Here is a 23,296-nt window from a genome sequence, read left to right on the forward strand (position 1 = left end):
GTACCCTTTGAAGTGTCCTTTTGAGGGAAGTCTTGGTAAGACCAGCTAAGCTGCTCAAAGGTTCCAGATTTATACTCTAAGACTAAGGCATTTTTTTTAATGAATGATGTACTCGACTATGTCCGGCCAGGTTGCCATTTGCGTATCTCACATCACATAAAATGTATCCATTTGTGAGGAGCTTACATGTCTCACTGTGGTTTCAACATTCAAGTTGCCAGAGTATGGTATACAGTATAGTCTGCATCTTCGTGAACTTTCAGGGCAGCGTATCATGTGCTTTTTCGAAGGAGAAGAGATTTTTAACTTTATCTGAAGTTGCAGACTGACCTTGGGGGTCCGTAGGGACATACTTTCAGAGCTTTCTGTACTAAACTTTTAACTAATACATTTCCGAATCTAACGTCATGTGAATATACATTTTGGAAACATGATGAATTTGAATATTTTTAATATGATTTATCACTATAAGGGACAGATTTGATTGATGCTTTGAGACAAAATTCCTTGCACCTCTTAAATGCCTCGATAACTTTGAATTTAAAAGAATGTAGTAGAAGAACGCTAGGCAAGTTGTGTCAGCCTCTATAGCGTAATTGCACATAGGCAGGTAGGTTAAACAGTCTTATCAAGATAAGTTGCAAAGTACCTTTTGATTCGATCTGCCACAACTTCCTTTCTTAGAACATTTTTAAGGTCAAGACTCATGTTCTGTCCCATGAGTCAACACACTCTGACCCTGTTTCTTTTTTCACCCACAGAGGTGCTGACTATCTGTCCCTCTTGTTCAGCACAATTGCTTCTCCAATGAGCTTGATAAAAACAAGCCATGACATGCGTACGCGAAAGCACCACGTGTGATATGAGTGTGTATATGTGTTTTCTCAAAGCATTATATGCACTTCCACACTTGTTCTATGACAGGGTGTGCCAACTAGCAGTCCGTGGGCTAAATCCTGCCCCTTGTTTGCAGCAATCATCAAGACATTTCTGAGGTGTCACACTGGGTAGCTCCGAACAAGATGAAATGTCATTGGTACAAAGTCTTCTTATAACTCTACATTAAACTTCAAATATCCTCTGATTGGAAGTGACTGTGGAAGCATTTTCACATTCACCGTGGACAGACACATAGGTTGTCGCTGAAAACGTATAAGGTCCCTGGTTAGGACACCTGGTTAAACTTGCAATGAAAGTACTTGAATTTTAATTTGGATAATATAAATCTCAAAAGAGACTAGCTGATGTTGAAGGTTGGTTAAGCTGACCAATTACTGACCAAGTACAGGTCAGTACTTGTTTGTATTCTTTGCATACTTTAAGTATTCAAACAAACTGAATGTCCAATCCTAACGCAGGTACATAGAATTATGTCTTAACCCCTGCCAACAGTTAGTTTGGCAGTTTGCCTAAATGGTGTGTCTGTGTGCATATTACATCTAAATATTTTGGACCTCCACCACACCCACCCCCATCCCGTAGAGCTTAGGTGTCACAGCACGGCTGGCTGGGCATGCCCTTTTTACGAGGGGCACTTGTCTGACACCCTACCCCTCAAAGTGTGTGTGTGTGTGATCATGTATGGGAGGGAGGATTATTCTATTTATAGTTCCAGAACTGAGTCCCTTTAATCCTTCTGTAACACACACACACACACACACACACACACACACACACAAACAAACAAATACAGCACGGAGAGGGAGTTTGGGCAGATTGAGTTGCATGTTGAAAATAGCCGTTCTGAGATAGGATTGTCTGATAGTGCAGCCTGAGGAAAACAAGAACTCCAGATTTTCAGTGAAAGAGATAAACAGAAGGTATGAAATGGAGACAAAGAGGCTCATGTTAGCTTGTCTGTCCAGTAAAACAGCTTCTTTTGTGTTTGAACTAGCACAAACCTTTCATTTGTGTTTGCATGCGTTACATGTGAAAAACTGAGAGACATATTTACTTTACAGTAATGCAGCTATGCACTTGCAATCCAGTTTAACAAGGCACTAAATGCGTTAAAATAGCACTGTACTGTTTATATTTAAATTAAGTCATTGTCATTATTCTCAGCACAAACACGCCTCATATTTATGTAAATTAGGCTCTTGATACATTGGGACATATTCAAAAGAGTGCTATTTACCTGCAGCAATTCATATTGTGGATTATAAACGCGAAGTTCCAGGTTGTAATTTGCATTGAACAATACATTTTTCGGCCATTTCCTGAATTTTTTTTTTGTGAATTACATGCTAAAACTGCACAGACAGCACATGCAAATAAACAACGCTATCAGCAGGCACATTTCATTGTCAATAAATGCTGCCCCTCCTCTATCTTTGTTCACTCACCATTAACACCTCTCTCCATTACTGTTTTGTTACATCCCTTGCAGCCTTGAGTTCCTTCAGTGTTTTTCAAGGACAATGACCATTTGTGACATCATAAATCAAGCATAGTGGAAGTACAAGAGCCCTTTTCAGGAGTGTTAATCATCTTCTTGACAAAGATTCATACGCTTTGATGGAAAATGTGTTTGCTTTGCTATATTTTGTGGATTTATCAACGTGCATTTGATTTTTGGTGTTTCTGTTTGATTAAGCATTAAAGGGATAATTCACCCAAAAATGAAAATTGTCTCATGCACTCACTCTCATACCATCCCAGATGCGTATTACTGTCTTTTGCAGAACACAAAGATTTTTAGAAAAATAACTCAATACAATGCAAGTGAATGGTGGCCAGAATTTGAAAGTCCAAAAAGCATATAAAGGCAGCATAAAAGTAATCCATATTACTCCAGTTGTTAAATCCATATCTTCAGAAGTGATATAATAGGTGTGATTGAGAAACAGCTCAATATTTACGTATTATTTTACTATAAATCTCCACTTTCACTTTCACATACTTCTTTTTTTGGTTTTTACCTATTCACATTCTTTGTGCCTACTGCCATCTACTGGCAGGGAGGTGAATTTAAGAAAATTTTAAGTATTTAAATATTGATTTGTTTGTCATCCCCTATCATGTTGCATCTGAAGACATGGATTATACCACTGGAGTCAAATGGATTACTTTTATGCTGCCTTTATATGCTTTTTGGATCTTCAAAGTTCTGGTCACCATTCACTTGCATTGTATGGATCTACAGGGCTGAGATATTCTTATAAAATATTTGTTTGTGTTCAGCAGAAGAAAGAAAGTCATAAATATCAGGGTGAGTAAATTAGAACATTTTCATTTTTGGGTGATCTATCCCTTTAAGGCTTAGCAGCGATCTCTCTATATAATGTAGTGATGATCAGTGTAATGACATGGACCTTGTGTGTGTACCTGTCCATGCATCTCCATACCATACAAGCTAAAGTTTTAGGGTACATACATTGTGCTAACCTATACTCTTTGTTTAGAGTGTGATCAGCATTAAAGGTTCATCAGTTTGTAATAATAAACAAACAATAATACAATCAGACAGAAAATTTTGACAAAAAAGCAACAGTTATGCACTTACATTAGAAGCTTATGGAGCAAGCATGCACACTTGCATTTCTGTACACACTTTTTTGTTTGTTTATTTACATTTTCAGTTTTGTTATCTGTATTTAACTTGGAGTCTGAATTATTTTCAGTGGTATTAAGTTGTATTTAAAGGAATATTCCAGGTTCAATACAAGATAAGACTTGTCACAACTTATTTAAAAAAAAGAAAGAAAAAATCTGGGTTACAGTGAGGCACTTAAAATGGAAATACTCACCGTTTCAAATGTGTAGTCACAAAACGTAAAAAAAAAAAAGTGTGTTACCATGTTATTAGTGTGATGAAATCACTTACTAACCTTTTCTGTGTAAAGTTATGTCACGATCAGAGAGCCTCAGGACCCAAATACAGAGTAAAAAAATAATGGTTTAGACAGAAATACAGCATCTGGAGTTATTCACACTAAGTAATGACTAGACGTGACATGTATTATAATGGGCTTGTGTGAACATTTTTACAGGTCTTTTTAAATTCAGAGTTGTTAAAACATTGATAATGATCTTTAATCCTGATTAATAAATTAATCCCTTATGAAAACTTACCATGTACTGTAGTAATATTGTATTAACCATGACTAGTACAGGACACCTGTGCGAGAGTTCGATCACACACAAACCCGAAATCTCAGACCGAAGTGACCGCTCTTGACCTGGGCGCACAGTGCAAGTGAGTGCAACATGCATCTGCGAGAGACCGACACAGAACATGGAGCATGAGTGTCCAGATCCCGACACAGACAGAAACTGAAACAGACAGGGAAGTCAGGATCCAGACACCATGCTCCGGACATGTAACATAAGGCAGCTCGCGGCCCGGGTGCGCAGTACAACACGAGGCGCACCCATGTTCGCGAGAGACATGCAAAACTATTGACGCGAGTGCATGCCTCCAAGATGACACAAGCGTGATGCACCCACGTCAATAACAGATAGAACATGGAGCAGACAGTTATGAAAAAAATATATATTGAAGTGATTATGAAAAGGAAGAACAGAAGCCACAAATAATTTCTTTAAAAAAAAATGCACTAGAGGTAGAATGTGCCTTTAACTGTGTGTCTTTTAGCCATGTGTCTTAGTTAGGTGGGGTTGCAGTGGTCTGTCTGTGTCCAGTGTCCTCTGGCTGGCACTATGTAGAAGTCTAGCTAGTCTGCCAGTCTCACACACTCACGTTAACACCTGCTGTGACATGGGAAGCGACAGTGCTCCTTTCGATCTAAATGGGTTCTTTATCAGGCCCCTCCTGCTAGATTGACTGTTAGAGGTGCTTTCGCTACAGCATGTGAACAAGGCTATGGAGGATCTCAGTATGAAGGCTCAGCTCACATGAGTCTATCAGGCCTAAAGCTTTCAGAAAACTCTTCATGTATGATGGTTTGAATGGTGTTTATTGGCTGTGTCCGTAATAGTGTTGTGACACCATGTGAGACCCATTTCGAAACAAGTCTTAAATTAAGTTTCTGCAGGCAATATCTGGTAGTATTCAGTTCAACCATGTAGAAAAGAAAAACACGTGTTCTGTTTTATCCCTCTGCAAAATTAATTTACTGAAAACTCACATGTGACAGATCGAATTTAATTGTGTCATTGAATATCAGTGGTTACAGAGTGAAATGTACAAGATTTGCCTGCTTTTGGGATTGCTTATTGCACAATTGTTACATCACCCCAGAAAGATACAAAAAAAACCAATATCTGACAGGATTGATAGAAGTACTGTTTGCTCACATTGATTAATAAACACTTCTGATATATCACTATTCAACTTGTTTAGCCATCATCTTCTCAGGATTTCAAGTATATTGCTTTGGTTCTCATTCAAAATATGAATGCTTGAACTGATATTTTAACTTGGAGAGAAAGAGAAAGAAAGAAACAGACCCTTTATTCCACTAACCTGCTAAATATTTGATATGCCGACATCCCAGCATAGAACATTTGCGCTTATGATTCTGGAAATGTAGAAATGGGGCCGGGGACACATTCAGCATCTATTGCTTGTACTTGCATTGAGAGATAGGAGGAGAGGGACCGGGAGAGGGTTGCATAGGGAGAGAATTAGGCTTGTTGTAATCAAATCAAATAATATAACTTCGGTCTCACAGCACAAAATCAATTTGAGATCTTTAAAACTGGCCCATTGGGTTGAGTTTGGCTTTGTTCTGTTGTAATGGACAGAGAACTCAGGCCTCTTGTGAACTCTTAGCCAGGCCCTCAGAGCTAATATGTTGACATGTGTCTAAATAATGTGTTGTTTGCAAGGCCGGATTAAGAATTGAGAGCCAGTTTCACGTGACTACATTCACTTATATGCGCTACAGGACGCTTGCCATATTTGGTTCGATTTTTCAAATTGACGGAAGAAAAGTTTGGAGCAATGTCTTGCATGGCCAGTTATATGTACTTTTTAATTATGAGCCGATCCAAAATCATGCATTATTAATAGGGATGTGCTCTTCGGTTATTCTGCTCATGTTTAGGGGGTCTTCAACCCGATCTGAGTCCGACGGTACCAGACAAACCTACAGATTTTGGGCCAGGTTCGGGTCAGTTTTTCAAGTAGACTATAGGGCGAGTTACGGGCTGTTCACACGTGCGTCAAGGCCATGTAAACGCACTGGTTGGACGTCTTTGATCGTTGTGCCACAAGTCACTGTTAAGTTTAAAATAACTTCTCAAGACACCTGCACTCTGTTTTACAATTTGTTGTCAGCACAGTCTGATTGTTTTATACACTGTTAACTTAAAAATTATTTCAGTATTTATTAACACATCTCGAGACACCTGTGTTTTGCTTCACCATTTGTTCTGCTGCATCAAGCTTTGTCAGTGCTGGTGTCTCAAATCAACATTCTGATGAAGTTCAGGTTGCAAAGAGGACTTAATGTGACTGTTACACATGATTTCAGATTGTTCTTCAACTGGAATAGTTTCAGCGCTTTGTAAACGGTGCGCCAATGTGTTTTTCCCCCTTTTGCTCTGGTGTGCAGACAATAATTACACCAGTTAAATGCTGAATAATTAAAAAATCAAAGCATCCCGTAGAAGTCCTATAATCCGTAGCGTTCACTGCCTTATGGAAAGTGAACATGCCTGGGCAGAATTACACGTTTTCCATTTATTAAGACTAGGCCTATGTTGCAGGCAGTGACGGAGATTATTTTTGTTCGACTTTAATGTGATTTTATCATTTGAAGATCTATGTATTGTGCTATTTCGGCTTATAGCTCACTGTGTATTTTATTCCCTGCTATCTGAGATTGTGTTTGATGCATTCATGGCAATAAACGTTCTTTATTCCAGAGTTCCAACTTCCAACGAATTACACAATAACCGTTGGCAAACTCTCGTGGTTAACCCAATATTACAAAAGGTCACTGGGCACATTTGTAGGGTTTTAAGCATTAAATGCATGCAGGACTTAAACATTTTAAAGTCCTCTATACTGTTGCATGAATGCTGTCGCTTATGTGAATGTAAACCATCAGCATTGTACACAGCCAGGGTAAACTGTACCTTACCTTTGTGTTTGAAAGCATTTTGTATATCAGATGCTGTTCTCTGTAGCGCTGCACCTGTGGGACAGGGATTCCTTGAGTGTGCACAGTCTGTGCTGGTGCTGCTGTTGTCCAGCATTCATTCGGCCGAACAAATAGTATTTCGCATAAGTCTGACATTCACATGGATTTATAAAAGATATTTCAAAATAAATATATAATTGATTTAGAGCACGGGGCCCTTTGGGTTTTGAGGCCCCTTGGCAATGGCCCAATCGGACTGGTATTTAATCCGTCCCTGGTTGTTTGTTTGTGTATATTTTTCAGCTGAACTCGCCCATGAACTCTGTAAGTAGCTCAGAAGACATCAAGCCACCGCTTGGCATCAACGGTGTGATGAAGGTGCCAGCTCAGCCCTCATGCACCCCCCTCTCCCTTACCAAACACATCTGTGCCATCTGCGGCGACCGCTCCTCAGGTACCAGTACACTTAAAAAAAAACACTATTCTGATAATATAGCTGGATACACATTGAAAGGGACAGTTCACCCAAAAATTACTGCATTTCATGTCATCCCATATGTGAATGACTTTCTTTCTTCTGCAGAACACAAACAAAGATTTTTAGAAGAATGTCTCAGCTCTGTAGATCCTTTCAATGCAAGTGAATGTTTGCCAGACATTTGAAAGTGGAGATTTATAGTAAAAATATTGACCGGTTTCTCACCCACATTTATTATATTGCTTCTGATAATATGGATTATACCACTGGATTAATTTTATGATGACTTCATGTGCATTTTGGAGCTTGAATGGTATGGCAAACATTCACTTGCATTGTATGCACCTACAGAGCTGAGACATTCTTCTAAAAACTTTGTTTGTGTTCAGCAGAAGAAAGTAAGTCATGCATATCTAAGATGGCATGTGGGTGAGTAAATGATGAGAAAATGTTAATTTTTGGGTACACTATCCCTTTAAAACATTTTGTGCAAAACTATTTTAAGCATTTTATTAAGCATAAGGCTTGAGATCAAAATGTTTTTAAGATAATGAAAAACATACGTATGTCCAGTATTGTAGAGTAAATTCAGGGGATTTTTTACGATTTCTGTTTCTAATGTTGTTTTTGCCCAATGCTCCTCCTAGGAAAACACTATGGTGTGTACAGCTGTGAGGGATGCAAAGGTTTCTTTAAGAGGACTGTGCGTAAGGACCTGACCTACACATGCCGAGACAACAAGGACTGTATTATCGACAAACGCCAGCGCAACCGCTGCCAGTATTGCCGCTATCAGAAGTGTTTGGCCATGGGCATGAAGAGAGAAGGTACAGCACATAAAGTTGAGGACAGTTTTCGTTCTTCCTCGAAGACTTCATTGAACTTTTCTTCAACATATTATACATTACATGCATAGAAACATACAAAAATCTAGCTGTGTTAAAATGAATAGGTCCCCATATTAAAAATCTATCATGATTTACTCACAGAAGAAAGAATGTCCATTGGGTTTGAAACAACATGAGGTTTAGTAAATAATTTTTTTACAATTCACCATACCTGAAAATCAGTTGTTACATTAGTTTTAGCACAATAAATTGACAAGAAAGGGCAATGACTTAGTGAATGAATGGATAGATCTATGTACCATTAGGCGAGATGTTTTCTTCACTCCATGTTCCGAGCATCTCACCTCTGTGTGACTCCCACAGAAACATTCATATTACTGCAGCCATACGATAGTCAGAGACTGTGAGTCAGTTCTTAATTAGAGCTCGCATAGATATTCAGCCTGCTGATCTATTCACAGTGAGACATCAGTCAATGAGTTCAGTATGCTTATGAACGCCAGCTGAACTCAAGATTCCAGGTAGTGTACATGGAATATATTGACCGACAAGAGAACAGAAAAATAATGGATTCACTGTGATATGTGGCTGACATTAAATATTTTTGGAAAGTTGACTTGTCCTGCGGTTTTACATGGAATAATTCATACAAAAAAATTGTTGTCTTAATTAGTATCTTGTTTTCTAATAAAATATCTAAACATGTTTACAACAAGATACATTTTGAGAAGTATAAAGAATTCAAAAAGACTTTAAACATACATTTTTATGGAAAACTTAAAATCAACATGAACTAACATGCAGCACGGCCATGTGCGTCTCTCTCGAACTGAAGCCTCCGTCTCGTCCTTATCTCCTTCCCGGCTGATTGGCCCGATTCAGGGTCGGCCGTGTGTCTTCATAGCCCAGCCCCGCCCTCCCTCGTCAGACACCTCCATCACCCGACTCAGGTCAGGGAAACCCCCAGCATGACGCACTACCCTCCCCTCCCTCCACATGGAAAGTGCGAGGCGGAGCGACAGAGAGAGGAGCATGAGAAATACTAGTTTGCTGGCTCCAGGAGGCGCTGTTGCCCGGTCCTCAACCACTCCTCCACCCTCCAGCGAATGGCAGTGAGTCCTCCGGCCCCTAGCGGATGGAAACACTCCTCCATTTCTTTGGCCATGGTTCCTCCGGCTCTCGGCGGCCTGCAGCGACCCCTCCTTCCCCAGGCAGACGGCCGCGGCTGCTCATTTGGCGGACGGAAGCGGCAACACATCCCTCCACCTTCCTGGGTTTCAGCACCGCTGTAACAGATTGGCAAAGAGGAGGCTGGAACCGGCTGCACATTAAGCATAAAATTGAATCGTAAACTTCAAACCAACTTAAACAAATGTGCAGCTTGGTAGTATGTGTCTCTCTCTCTCTCTCGAACTGGCGCCTCATTCTCATCTTTATCCCCTCCCGGCTGATTAGCCCTCCTCCTCGTCACAAACTTTTATTAATTGAGAGTCTACATGAAATATGTGTGCTTTAAATATTCAGTTGTCACATCGCAGGACCATTTAAAAAGAAAGAAATGGTATCCAGTTACAGAACCTAAGACATACACTTTCACTTACAGATTAATGTTAATTTTAACCTAAAAAAAAAAATTACATTTGATAAAAAAAAATCCATGGATAACTTATAGAGTCAAGGACGTACACAATAACAAAGGAATTAGAACGCTACTGCGCATGTCTGGCCCTAAAGCGTTTCCGGTAGCGGCAACCCATAACTGTCAAAATAAAATTACTAGCACATGCTTATAGAGTCTAGCTAAAACAGAACAAATGAGATATTTGCAAAAACTGAAAATAAACAATGAGGTGTCATTACTGGATTCTTTATGTAAGATTCTGAGTCAACACATTTTCTCAAAGAACACCAAACGTTTACCTGAAGTGACTTGTCCAGATGTGTTGTTGATACGAGCATGTCTACGTGAAAGAGGCGATGAAATTGTATCATAGTTTAGATGCTCACAATTATTTCCTAAGCAGAGAGATTTAAAATATTGGATCGCTTCTGTTATAAGCAGTGAAGCTGTTCAATAAATCTGTCTACGTGACCTATGGACAAGCTAAAGATTTCTTTTTAATGATAAAAATACTTTTTTTGTCTCTCAATATGTCTGCTAAATGACTAAATGTAAAAGTTAATGACTTCCGTAACTTCATTCATTATAATTGGAGCTATAGTCACTTTTAGAGCTCTACATCTCAAACTCACAATGAGTTGGCATAAATTTCATTCACCTACCAGAGATGAGATGTGTGCTACAGTTGTTAGTACAGCAAATATTCATCCAGCCGTCTCGGTTCAAGTGTCCCTTTTGTTCTTTGCTTTTTTGGATCCAACCAGGCATCCAGGGAACATCCAGCCAACAACAACATGGTCCACATTTTCAAAATGGTATTTTATGACAATCATGCTAAATTTAATCATGTTTAAGTCAAGATGATTTAAGTGGCTTACGCTGTTGTTTTGCATGAGGGTGCTTTCCATTCAGAAGTGATCATTCCTATGCCCTATTCCCTTCAACGACTTTACCTTCAACTGTGAGAGCTTTTAAAAGCTAAAAGGTGTAGGGCTCAAAAATAAGGGTCATACAGAACTCATTTTTAAGACATTTTTATTGGAAATCAGTTTGATGTGATCTTACAGCATGACTATCATGATTGTTCTCCCTTCAAATTGCTTGTAGGAGGGGGATTTCTTTCAGTTTGGAATGCAGTTTGAATTTGCATCTAGCAGGAAATGTTCAAGGAACAAAAAGACGTCACTTCCTTAAACCATCTTAAAATGGTCTATATATCAACTACACGTAAACAGTATTCCCTTTTCTCAGAGAGGTTTTGTTACTTAATATAGAGGCCTCTCTTGTCTCCCAAATCATCACCTGAGGTAGAGAGAGATGAAAGGTACAGAAGAAGGAGGGGTGGGGTGTCACTTCGAAGTAAAAGGAGGGGCATTAGCACTTTTTGCACAGTTGTACCCGAGAAAAAGTGATGCAAAAGCAAACTGCACAAGTGAACCAATAGAGTACTGTTGCACATTACTGGTGAAATATTGATCTGAGAGAGTTAACTTTGCCCCCTCAGTCAGGGAATATGTATAATATTGGATTGATGGGATATCAGAATATTTCAGTGTTGTTTTTAGAATCACGCTGTTAAGGTATTAACATGAACCAGTGAACTCGTATTTGACTGTGTGCCGCACATGCCTGTTTACACATAGATACTCTGTTGTTAGGATGTGTGCTGGGGTATTTTTGTCTGTCGGTTTAGAGCATAGAGCATCCAAAACCCCTGTTACACTGTTACAGTTCTGCACTGTCATGGTCAAAAAAGATTTTTTGGCCAAACCTGCCAATGGCAGGTGAATTGGCCATTAAACTGTATATGCTGTGCATATATAAATATACATATACAATATAACATATACTGTATATATATATATATATATATATATATATATATATATATATATATATATATATATATATATATATATATATAAATATATCAAAATCCTTATCTAGTAACAATGAATGACTGATGGACTGTGCACATCAGGATTAGCTTTTGGCTAGACTTTAAACATGTCCATGAATTTAAACCTTTATAATTATGTTAAAGACAACACTAAATTGAACCCTGTTTAGTGTCTCTGCAAGTAATCCATCATATTAATTATACATAGTGGTTTCAGTTTACATTGCAATCTCATAGTCCCCTTCTGACAGTGCAGATCTCTCTGCTTCTTATGCCAAAAGAGAGAGAAAAATCTTTTTGCTCTCACCCTCATTGTTGATGACTTCCGAGACACCTTTTGCCTTCCATTATTTTATATCATCCCAGTCTGGATGGTTTCTTTCAAGGATATGATCATTGCCTAGTTTCGCCTGCTTTGTACCCCATAAGCTCTTGCTGTACCCCGAGGCATGGGGGAACCAGGCCTCGCTTGCCCAAAAAGAGACGAGCTAAACTGCAGAAAAACAGGATTAAATAAATTTATGCTCCCCTCCTCTACTAGGAAAATAAAGCTAACATGATTTCAGCCCCTCTCACCTCTCTCTGACTCCTGGTGAAGTATTTTACCCTTGGGCTGACCTCCAAACTCAGACAGCTCTTTCCTGCCCCCCATTTCTAACATTCCCACCACAACCACCACCAAAACATCCACCTCTGTTATTCACCATTCAGGAAATATTTAGCAAGGGGTTAGGGGAAATGTGCATATGTGTGCGTGTGTGCGTGGGCGTGTGTGCGTGTGTGTGTTTGAATGCATAGGGACTGGGTTTAGAGTTGTTGTTTTTTTATGAACTATACTCGGCACATACACACGTTTTAACCACAGGGTCTTGAAATGTGGTTAATTGGCCTTGGCCACAGTCAGACTACTCTGCACTCTAACCACTTCCTGTTTCTCTGAGCCTATCAAATGTCTGATTTGTTAAAGCCTGTTTGAAAATCCCAAAGACGAGAAACATTAAAAAAACACATTCTGTCATGCAACAAAGTTGGAAATGCAATCAACCATGACATCTTCATTTTAAAAGTGAATTGTCACAAGTTAATGTCAACACGAAATCAAAATTGATGCTGTTTAATACACATTGGGCCTAAAATGAAACATGAGCAGAATTAATTTTTGTCAATCAAATATATATATATATAAAAAAAATTTGTATTTGTTTCATATTAGTTCAATATGATAAATTATGTAAGAATGGTTTTATGACCATTTTTGTAGGATTTATTGTGTATGTAACCTTTCACCAATATATAAAAACTTGTTAACAACCCCTCCCTTAAAACCACCAATGGTGACCACTTTTCACAGTCCAATAAATTGCTTACAAATTTATTGATAAATTCCCCGCAGTAGTGATTCCCTAGGCAGCCACCTAGTTTGCCTATGACTAGAAACTTCCCTGTATTTACTCACCAAAAGCTTAAGTAGTGAGACGCTGATAAAAGAGCAAGACATATTCAAGACACACATGCCAAATACCTCCACATCTGGGGGCCGTTCACTCCATTCTACTCTTATATTTCAACCTCTCCCCAAGACCACTTTTCACAAACCCCTCAATTCCCAATGGATAAAAGAGTTTTTTTTTATTATTATTATTTTCGTTAATACCCTTCTTCGTTTGGAAATCTGCCACATTACAGAATTGCAAACACTGTTTCATGTTGACTTTAATCTCAGTTATATGCGATTCGATATAGTATAGGAGAGGACCACTGTGATTTGAAAGTGTAAATTTGCTGACCTCTTGGCATGCTTACAGCTGAAGTGACCGTGACTAGTGTTGTTACATACAGCCGTCCAGGAGGAGCGCCAGCGAGCTAAGGAGCGCAGCGAGAGTGAGGTTGAATCGACCAGCAGTGTGAACGAGGACATGCCCGTGGAGAAGATCCTGGAGGCAGAGCTTGCTGTGGAGCCCAAGACAGAGACATACATCGAGACCAACCTGGCCATGCCCTCAAATTCAGTAAGTAACATCACTTCTTCTTTGTGCAATAGAAACTGTGTGCAGTAATTCAAATTATGGTTTTGCCATAATGTCTCTGTCCACCACAGTATGGATAAGAACCCTCTTAATGTTTTCGCAGACCCTTTGAGATACATTTAAGAAATAATTCAGGATAGTGGAGCCTTTGTGCAGCATTGATTAGCACATTTGCGCCATAAACATTGAGTCTTGGTGCTCATGCAGGAAATTCATGTTCAAATCTGGCCTGCAGCACACTCTGTCCCCCTCCCTGTCCTCAAAAACAATTCTCCTCACTATTGTTGTCAATGAAGAGTTGTATAAAGCCATATAAAATATTTGTTGTAAGAAGCACTTTGGTCTTATAACAGTAACTATGTTTCTATCCAAGGTTTTTTTTTTTGCTACAAAAGGTGTAGTGCATCAAAAAGTTTATCGATGGCCACAGTCACAAACCGTAACGGCCACAGTTTATAGTTGATGGAAATGCAAATTATCGCAAAAATTTCACAAGCATCAATGTAATATATTTCTGTTTAACTGCAGCACATAATCTCTATGTCGATATTTCAAATGTTGTGAAAAAACACATTTTGTTGAGAAAATTGGCATTAACGCAAAAATATAGTGTCACATGACTTAATTTACCCCAAATGTTAGCCTGTGTTAATCGTAACGACAAGGTATACATCCTTGAAAGCCAATTTATTGTATATAAATTGGCTTTCAAGGATGTATACCTTGTAGGTTAGGGACATCTGGGAGGCGAAAGGTACACAATTAGCGATATACACACATTTCTGTACAGAAACGGCTTAAGGGCAGATTTATTTTGTGATTAAACCAAAAATTGTGCGACAAAGTGTTTTTTTAAGCATGATGTCATCACACACACCGTTTTTATCGATAAAAGGCAATTTGAATGGAAATTAGCAGAAGACTGCAAATTTTGCACAAACAAATGTATGCATTTTCACTTTGTTGTTAACAAAACAGCACAAAAAGTGGATGGAAACTCGGTTACTGTCTTCAGCCATGTTCCTATTGCACCCTTTTTGCAGCCTTGTTGTGGCTTTGAATATATGAAGAAAACACATTTTAATAGTATGCACCTCTTGAAAGGCTCCGTGTTCTCAGAATACTACAGTATGTAGCACTGCTTGAAAAGGCTCATTATTGTTGTTTGCCTGTCAGTTCTGTTCTTTCTCTTTGCCTTTTCTTCATTGGGAAGATATTCTTCACCTGTCAGTCCCCTCAGAATTATAATGCAGGATGCATCTTGTTTGTTAGCTTTGTTTCTGTTTGACTGTTTTATTATGACAGATGAGGCTCATTTTAAAGCCTTTTTGTCTGGAATTTTGCAACTTTTATTGAAATCTTAAAGAAGGTGGAATGGGTTTAGGGAAAAGACACAAGACAGACTCAAACTTTAGCATTTAGCATTTCCCATATGAGCACCACGGCGCAATATGTCGAGTGTGCGGCAACCGCAAGGCTACAGCACCACCTTAGCTGTTTTTTTTTGTTGTTGTTGGTAAATCATTATGAAGAGTTTTATTTGTGTGCTATGACGTTCCTCAAGTCACAATGACAGCACCAGTTAAATGATCACTGGCTTCACTTTCCAGAACTGTTTGAATAATGAAATAATGTACTTAGACAATCCCTGGGAGCTTGCAGCCTGTCGTAAGGCTCTGATGAGATTTCTCTCTCTCTCTCTCTCTCTCTCTCTCTCTTTCTATATATATATATATATATATATATATATATATCGCACTCTCTCTTAAAAAAAATACTTGTAGCAGTTGTAGTGAAGAAATACAATTAGTAAGGCAGTGTATTTTCAAGAAGAGTAACAACAAGAGAGAGAGAGAGAGAGAGGCTGGGAGGTTGAGTGCGTCTTTTGGGACTGCTCTGTACCGAAGCGAAAATGTTCTGGAAGTGAAGGGAGCTGTTATGTGAGTAAATGGGGTTATTTTGGGAAGATGAAAATGTGTGGGAACAGAGGAGAGACATTTGGGGAAAGGTAGTGAGATAAGGGAGAACATAAGGTCTGTCTTAAGGGAGTTGCTGCCAGGCCTTACACTAGAAAGCACTCAGTCTCTGATTCACTATTTCTGTCATGTTCAGTACACTGTGTCTCCAGTAGGGGGCTTGTTTCAGTAGACCTGGGGCATACGCAACTGATTTGTTTGTCCTAAATCCTCAAATAAGCCCTATTGAACATGAAATACATGCACTACATGGCCAAAATTATGTGGATGGCGCTTCTGAACAATGGATTTGGCAATTTCAGCAAAAAAGTTAGCATAGAGCTGTAAAATCTTCTTAAAAAAACATTTCTAGAAGTTTTGTGCACAAAGTGAGGTCCATAAAGAAATGGTTTACAGAGTCTGGTGTGGAATCTTGACTGGCCTGCACAAAGCCAAGACCTGAAACCCACTGAACACGTCTGGGATGAATTGGAATCGCAAATACAAGCCAGGACCCATCACCCAACCCCAGAGCCATGTTCCAAAATCTAGAGGAAAACCTTCCCAGGAGAGTGGAAGCTATTATTGTAGCAAAGGGAGAACCAACTCCCTATTAAAGGATAGGTTCTGGTTTCAATACAAGTTCAGCTTGAATGACAGCTTTTGTGGTCATAATGTTACTTTCCACATAAAAAAAACCCAATCCATTAAGGTTCCATTGTTGCAAATGGTTTTGAAATGAAATGCTCACCAAGAACATATGAGTGAAGTGTTTAAATTTAAAAACACTTTTGGCCATGCAGTGTAGAATTTTTTTGTAAATATCACTGCATTATTAAATGTTATTAGTTTTAACCTTTGCTATAGAGCTCCCAGGCGATGATGATGACGTCTTGTCTTAATGCGCCAAAATTCTCAGTTTGTGCATTGACGGCTATTTGGATAGTCTTAACGTTACAGTCTAATTCATCCCACTGACTGTGGTTGACTGTTTATTAAATTATATTAAAGAAAATAATGATGCAGTCTAGAGTTGGACGGCAAAGAGACACTTTACTGGAATGCATTCCTCTATGGTGTTCCCTTGGCCTGCTGTCAGAAGCATCGACTCCCCCCACCCACCCTTCGTGTCTCCCTCCTCCTTTCCCTCCCGCTGTCCCCGGAGCTCCCCTTCTGTCCGTGCTCTTTTGGAAGCCACTGCTCCATGCACTAATTAATCAGAGGACCTCGGCCCAGGAGTGCAGCTCATGAATGGGCCACCACTGCTGCTTAATGGCTGGGGTTTGGCCAAGCTGAATAAAGTGTGTTTATCTCATGGTGACCTAGAACAGGAGTTAAACAGGCGTTAGTAATATGCCTCCAGTTAGAAATGGAAGGGAGGAGAGCACAGATCTGTCACACTTACTCGTTTTTCATGTAATTCTCTTGGTTACCTTAATTTTTCTTTATATTGTTTGGTGTACTCCCTCTTGCTTTGTGTGTAATCACTTTGTTGGCTTCTGTCTGTCTGCGTACTTGTCATTATTTGTGAGCCAAATACCATTATTTACTTTTATCATTGTATCATTTGTGTAACTTATTATTTTAACTATATTGTAGGTGTCAGATCATTGAAAACTCTTTATTCTTTGCCGTCTTATTGTTTTAATACTGACAAGGGATGGGTCCAAGTGAGCACAGTTACATGCACAATCTTACACCATTTATGCTTAATAAGCCAATAACATGTAAATGTGGTCTTGTAAGGTCATTAACATTTTTATGCAAAACAGGATTGGCACACATAGATTTTTGCCCATTACCCTGATTTTGTGTTGCACCTTTTCCAGAGTTCTTACCAGCTTAGCCAATGTGCATGACTGTTTATGTATTGACATCAAAAGCAGAGAATATACAGATGATTTCATATCGCATGTAAACAGTTTTCTTGCGTTATCAGAATTTTGATAAAGCAGATTTTTGGAAGTTATCAGCGTATTGGTGTGCATCTAAACACTCAGTGATTTGAATAGTCGTCCAATGACCGGTCGACTAGTTTTATCTTTTTTTTTGTTACTTTAATTAGTGTGTTTAATTACCTGTTACTGTTTACTGTATCTTTAAGTTTGTCCCCTTTAAAGCACTGCCACAGCAGCCATACTATTGACGTCTTTGGTCATTGTATCGTGTCTCTCTCTGTTTTTTAAGCATCTTGTATCATGAGCATTGCATTTTGTTCCATTACATTGTGCTTTGTCCAGTTGCTGGACCATATGAACACCCCCTAAGAAATGCATCTGATTGGGGTCAGGTGAAACTGAAATGGACAGCCTAATTATTCTGGGCTCCTAAGAGTGACAAGCCAAATAGTCATTCAGACAACCCACAGAAAAGTTGCTTTGAAGGCATGTAGTTTTGCACACGACTACCTTTGACCCACAGGACGTGTTTGTGAACCAGGAATATTTCACATAAGCCTGCAGACGTATCGCTCACTGTCTTGCACCACTGCAGAATGTAGACTGTTTTTTACTTCAGTTTGTCACGCAACAATAATATAGTTTAAGCAGACAATGAAAAATTTAAATGTCTCTCATCTCTCCTGCTCGCAGTGATAAAAATTTAATAGCGCAATGTGCAAGCGTGGCATTTCTGCGAGAGCCCAGAACTAGGATCTGATGTGAATAATGCAGACTGAATGCTTTCCATTCAGCAGGAACAAAAACAGCGGTTGTTTTGTTATGGTCATGAAGAGAACGTTATCAAAGTGTCTCTTTGAATCTGAAAAAGTCATCATCACTCTTTTGCCCAGGGCTAGCGCTGGAACACACTGCCGAATCTCACAAGCAAATCATATGGCTGACTGTATTCAGACTTCAGCACTCCAAAGAGGAGAGAAATTATTATATTTAAAAATGATTTTATGTCCTCCAACCGCTTATTTTGCCCTGCTTGGATACGTATTAATCTAGATAGCAGAAGTTATTAAATACTGTTCATTAAGATAAATCTGGAGAGTTTCTTTCTTTCCAATTATGAATATGTTTTTGCATCAATGTGAAAACTGCATACAATTATTTTCTTGATGAGTATTTAACCTCTAATCATTAAGTGCATAAATGTACTTGAAAAGTAAAATTGGGTAGGATAAAAAAAGGCTTGTTTTTTAGAGAACATATCTTATTTTTCTTACCCCATTGGCAGGTTGTTTTTTCTTGTTTTTTCTTTCTTAGATTTATGCTTTAAAAAAGGCTAGAGTAACAAAAATTCAAGATATATTCTCTAAAAGCAAGTCTTGATATCCGTGCAATTTTTCTTAAGTAAATGTATCGTGTTTATGGATGTTTTTACTGGAAAACAAGAAAAAAACTAATTCAAAAATGCTTTTAGCAGTGAAGTCTGAGTATTTAGTTGTTACAGCTGTCTGCCTGTCGTTTTGGTAGATTATGCCTAATTTTTCAGTCTTTTTTCCTGTTATGGTAGCTGGTATTGGAGGAGAAACGAGGTCAGTGTAAACACTGCTAAAATAGTTATACATCATTCATGAGTATTACAGTGTTTAACGAGATCTCTGGGATATGTATTCTTTTGAGGAGCATCAGTGGAGATGCTCTTTGCCAATTTTTTTTTTTTACTTCATACTGTTGCTTTGTGAATTAATAATCTGATTGTTTACGTTTTTGTAAAGGAACATGGCAGAAGCCGTTGCACCAAGGATGATCGTCTGTGTCCCCGATCAGCCACAGAAATATTCATAAGCTGCGTCTTTTTTCTTCAAATAAACAATTGTCAGCAGTGGGAGAGATGACTTTGTCTGGCTAACATCTTGCTATCTCCAACTCCTCCCTTTGATCCGATGCTGTTGTCAGTTTGAGTTTAAAATAGGTGCTTAAATAACGCAGAACCACACAGGGGAAACATCCAACACTTTCACAAGCCTCTCTGGGGAGTTCTTGTGTTTAAATACTAAAATTATGGATGAGCCCACAGTTTGCCTGTTGTCATTTTCTGATGTGTGACTGTTGACAACTTTCTAGCCTCTACTTTAAAGATGAAGTGTTTATGTTGTATGTTTAAAAACTCTCTCCTATCCGTTAATATACTAAGACAACTCTGCTTTCTAATGACACTTAGATTGAGCTTCTAGTCCACTCAGAGGCCAAGATTTTCAATGAAATAACAAGGGTGATCCATGAACTGAACATTAGACTTAATGTCTATGGACGAGTACATCTTTCAGGGCAAAAATGCATAGATCCTCACTTACATTTCAAATCTGTATATTGTGATGAAATGTGATAGAGAAAAACAAAATTTTGAAATGTGCTTGCTGCAATCTAGTAGAATGAAATAAGACTTTAAAAAGTGAGGTGGAGTGAACAGAACCAGAATTACATGTTTTCAAATTTAGGACTATATATATGTATATAAAACTTTCTGTTTATCATAATTAGTGAAAATTAGTGATACAATTAGTCCACAGTATGTCCACATGTGTGAATGTTTAGCTATTCAATTTGATTGTAATAAATTGCAGGTGGCAGCCCAAAAATGCACCAGAGTTTAAGGGGTTAAGTAACACATTAGTTGGTGGATTTCTCCAAAAGATGATCTGTTTGTTTACCAATGCCAGACACGGGAGTGTTCAGGAAACCTGTTTGAAAACAATCATGATTTTACAGCTGTTTTTGGCGGGGAGGACAGTAAATGACGAGATATGTTATTGAGGATGTTTTTCCGTATTCAATTTCACATCACCCACATTATCAGCGCGGCTCTTCAACTTTTATGTTTTTCTATGTTTATTTTTCACAGACGTTCAGAGAAGGTGGAGCTAACACAGACATTTTCTGTTTGATAGACCTTTAGCTTCTGTGGCATCTACTGATTTATTGACTCTTTCAAAATCTCAACTCATAATTGTGGTGTCATTGTGTCAAACCTATTAATAAACCTCTTACAATGCACCAAGTGAAGCCAGCAAGCTGCCAAAACTGAAGCCAGGATTTTCCTGGAATGCACATCACCCCCACTGACAATTTTGATAAATTGAAAAGTGATTTCTTCCCCTCTATTTGCTTTCTCAAGGAGCATTTGTCCTTTCGCCCACTACAGTGTCCTGTTGATGTTTTCCAATGCGTTCCCTTTTGACGCCTCTTGACACACTGGTTGAAAAACGGTTCTCAATTTCTATTTCTTCTCATCCTTTCAGAAAACTCGCTCCTGCTGTTTTCCACTCCTCTGCGCTCATTCCCACTCTCTCGCAGTCCATTGACTCACTTTTTCATCATCTGAAACAAAGCACCATATCTATCCTTCCCTTGGCTTCACGCAACGTGAGGCGAGAATCATCTAGGTCATTTTTCATATCTCTCATTTGTCCTCTCTCTCTTTGATGGAGACAGCACTTTCCGCATAGAGACGTGCTAATAAACTCTAATCTGCAGGAGGTGTTAACCGAAACTTGCTGAATCCAATCTCCCTCGTGCAGAGTCCCACGACATCATTGCATTGACAACGATGCCAACAATACCGGGAATTTGGTCACTCCGGTGAGAGATTTTTGTAGCAGATTTTACAGTCTGTCCAGAGTCTTTAATCTAGTGTTTCCCAAAACATTTTAAGGATAAAGTACATCTTCATTAACACCATCAACACATTTATAACAAGAAACAGCGTTGATGAGAAAACGAAAATCTACCTGGAGTCAAGAGTCTATACACGACTATCTACGAGTGTCATTCTCACTGTTTTTGTTTGGTTTTTTAAAGAGACTGACTACACTGTTTACTCGATTGATTAATTATCCCATTTATTTATTTTAATTTGTTTACAGTCCTAATATGTTTATTTGAAGTTTGTTGAAGTACCTCTGGCTACACATACCCTTGTTTAGGAATCAATGTTTCAACCTGCAGTTTAATTTTTTTTAGCAGTATTCTGTGTAGAAATTCTTTACGGAATCCCTGGAAATTCTTTTCCGGGGAGCTTCCTTCAGGAAACACTCGCTTGGAAAGAATCACTTTATAGCAACAGCTCTCTGCAGGTATTTCCTGTGCAGGCCGGGGCAAAAGCACCGTTTGTTTTGCCTTCCTGTTCAGTCCTGCTCTGAGCGGATTAGTCACTGAGCGTTATGTGTGTTGGGCCGTGATGATGTCAGGAGGAGAGAACAGTCTTTACTCCTAAAACATAGTAACAACGCTAAAAAACACTTTTATATAGACACCAAGTTAATCACTGTGAACTTTCACACACAAAAGAAAAAAACTAAATAGACACTCAGAATGAGATAATAAGAAAGTGATCTCAATGAATATATAAAGAGACTGCTTACCAAAATATGACAGATGGTTTGAAGCTGTAAAAATCTATTGATTGTTTCTATTCATGTTAGTTGAATATGTGAAATAGATTTTTTTGTGATATCTGTGATATTTGGATATACAACTCATCTGAAACCCTCTTGTGTTCTTGATTCCTCCACCAGCCCAATGATCCAGTCACAAATATCTGTCAGGCCGCAGACAAACAACTCTTCACTTTGGTGGAATGGGCCAAGAGGATCCCACATTTCTCAGAGCTGCCTCTGGACGACCAGGTCATTCTTCTACGAGCAGGTGAGTTTAACTTTGCTAGTAATAGGACTAGGTCATTAGATTTACTCGCTAAGGCAAACATCACTTTTACTATTGCTCATACTTAAGGTTGGGATTTGAGCAAAACCCTAAACCTAAGTTTAGAATTTCTGTATATATCTTGTCCCACCGCATTTGGGCTGCAGAAATGTATAATACCTGAAATTATGCAGCTTGTTGAGGACAAGTGAGATATTACTATTCTAAGTAATCAGAATTTATAATTTTTTGTCTGGCAGACAGTAAAATGGGCAAAAATTCTTATAGATTTACATTGAAGGAGGACCAGAATATCATAGTCTTGGGGATAGGCTCTTTTCAGGGTGGGCCAGTAAGCAACCATCTACCAACCATGCAGTCTATGTTTTGAACCACAACCTATGAGTACAGGGTCAGAATAGTCAATACTTTTGTTCTCTAAGAAGTTGAAGTGGATATAAGTAACCATCATTCAAACCATCATTGACCATCATTCAACAAACAAACTTCTTTACTTTTAATTTCCTTTTATAGCCTGTTGTGTGAATGAGCAATACTGGTCTTCTGAGAACAAGCTCAAGAGCATGAGAGAGGGTCTTCTCACAATTTCTTGTTCTTTCTCAGAGCTCTCAGGTTTTCTATAAATAACCCCTTTAGTTCTGCTGTCTCACAGATGAAAGCATCTCATCCTTTCCCAAGCTCAACTCTGGGGAAATAGGGGGAGCTGGGTAGTTGCTAGGCAGACTAGTTAAAGGAGCCCTGTCACTCACATCCTTCCTTAATTCACCCTCACTGTGTATAATGTTTTATCATTATTTTATG

The 23,296-nt window shown here is 38.7% G+C and overlaps 1 protein-coding gene across 3 annotated transcripts in view; it reads left to right on the forward strand.

Moving 5' to 3' along the window:
* Positions 1-23,296, forward strand: part of LOC127628225 (retinoic acid receptor RXR-alpha-A) — a 204,619-nt gene that overhangs the window by 175,677 nt on the left and 5,646 nt on the right. For 2 of the 3 annotated variants that reach the window (XM_052104994.1, XM_052104995.1), the window contains exons 4-7: positions 7,356-7,506; positions 8,178-8,357; positions 13,724-13,908; positions 22,348-22,477. In XM_052104994.1, the coding sequence (XP_051960954.1) occupies positions 7,356-7,506; positions 8,178-8,357; positions 13,724-13,908; positions 22,348-22,477 (646 nt within the window). The remainder of the gene's footprint in view (positions 1-7,355; positions 7,507-8,177; positions 8,358-13,723; positions 13,909-22,347; positions 22,478-23,296) is intronic. The other variant, XM_052104996.1, reaches the window with a different exon arrangement.

This window comes from Xyrauchen texanus, chromosome 34 (genome assembly GCF_025860055.1).
Source record: "Xyrauchen texanus isolate HMW12.3.18 chromosome 34, RBS_HiC_50CHRs, whole genome shotgun sequence".
Taxonomy (NCBI): domain Eukaryota; kingdom Metazoa; phylum Chordata; class Actinopteri; order Cypriniformes; family Catostomidae; genus Xyrauchen; species Xyrauchen texanus.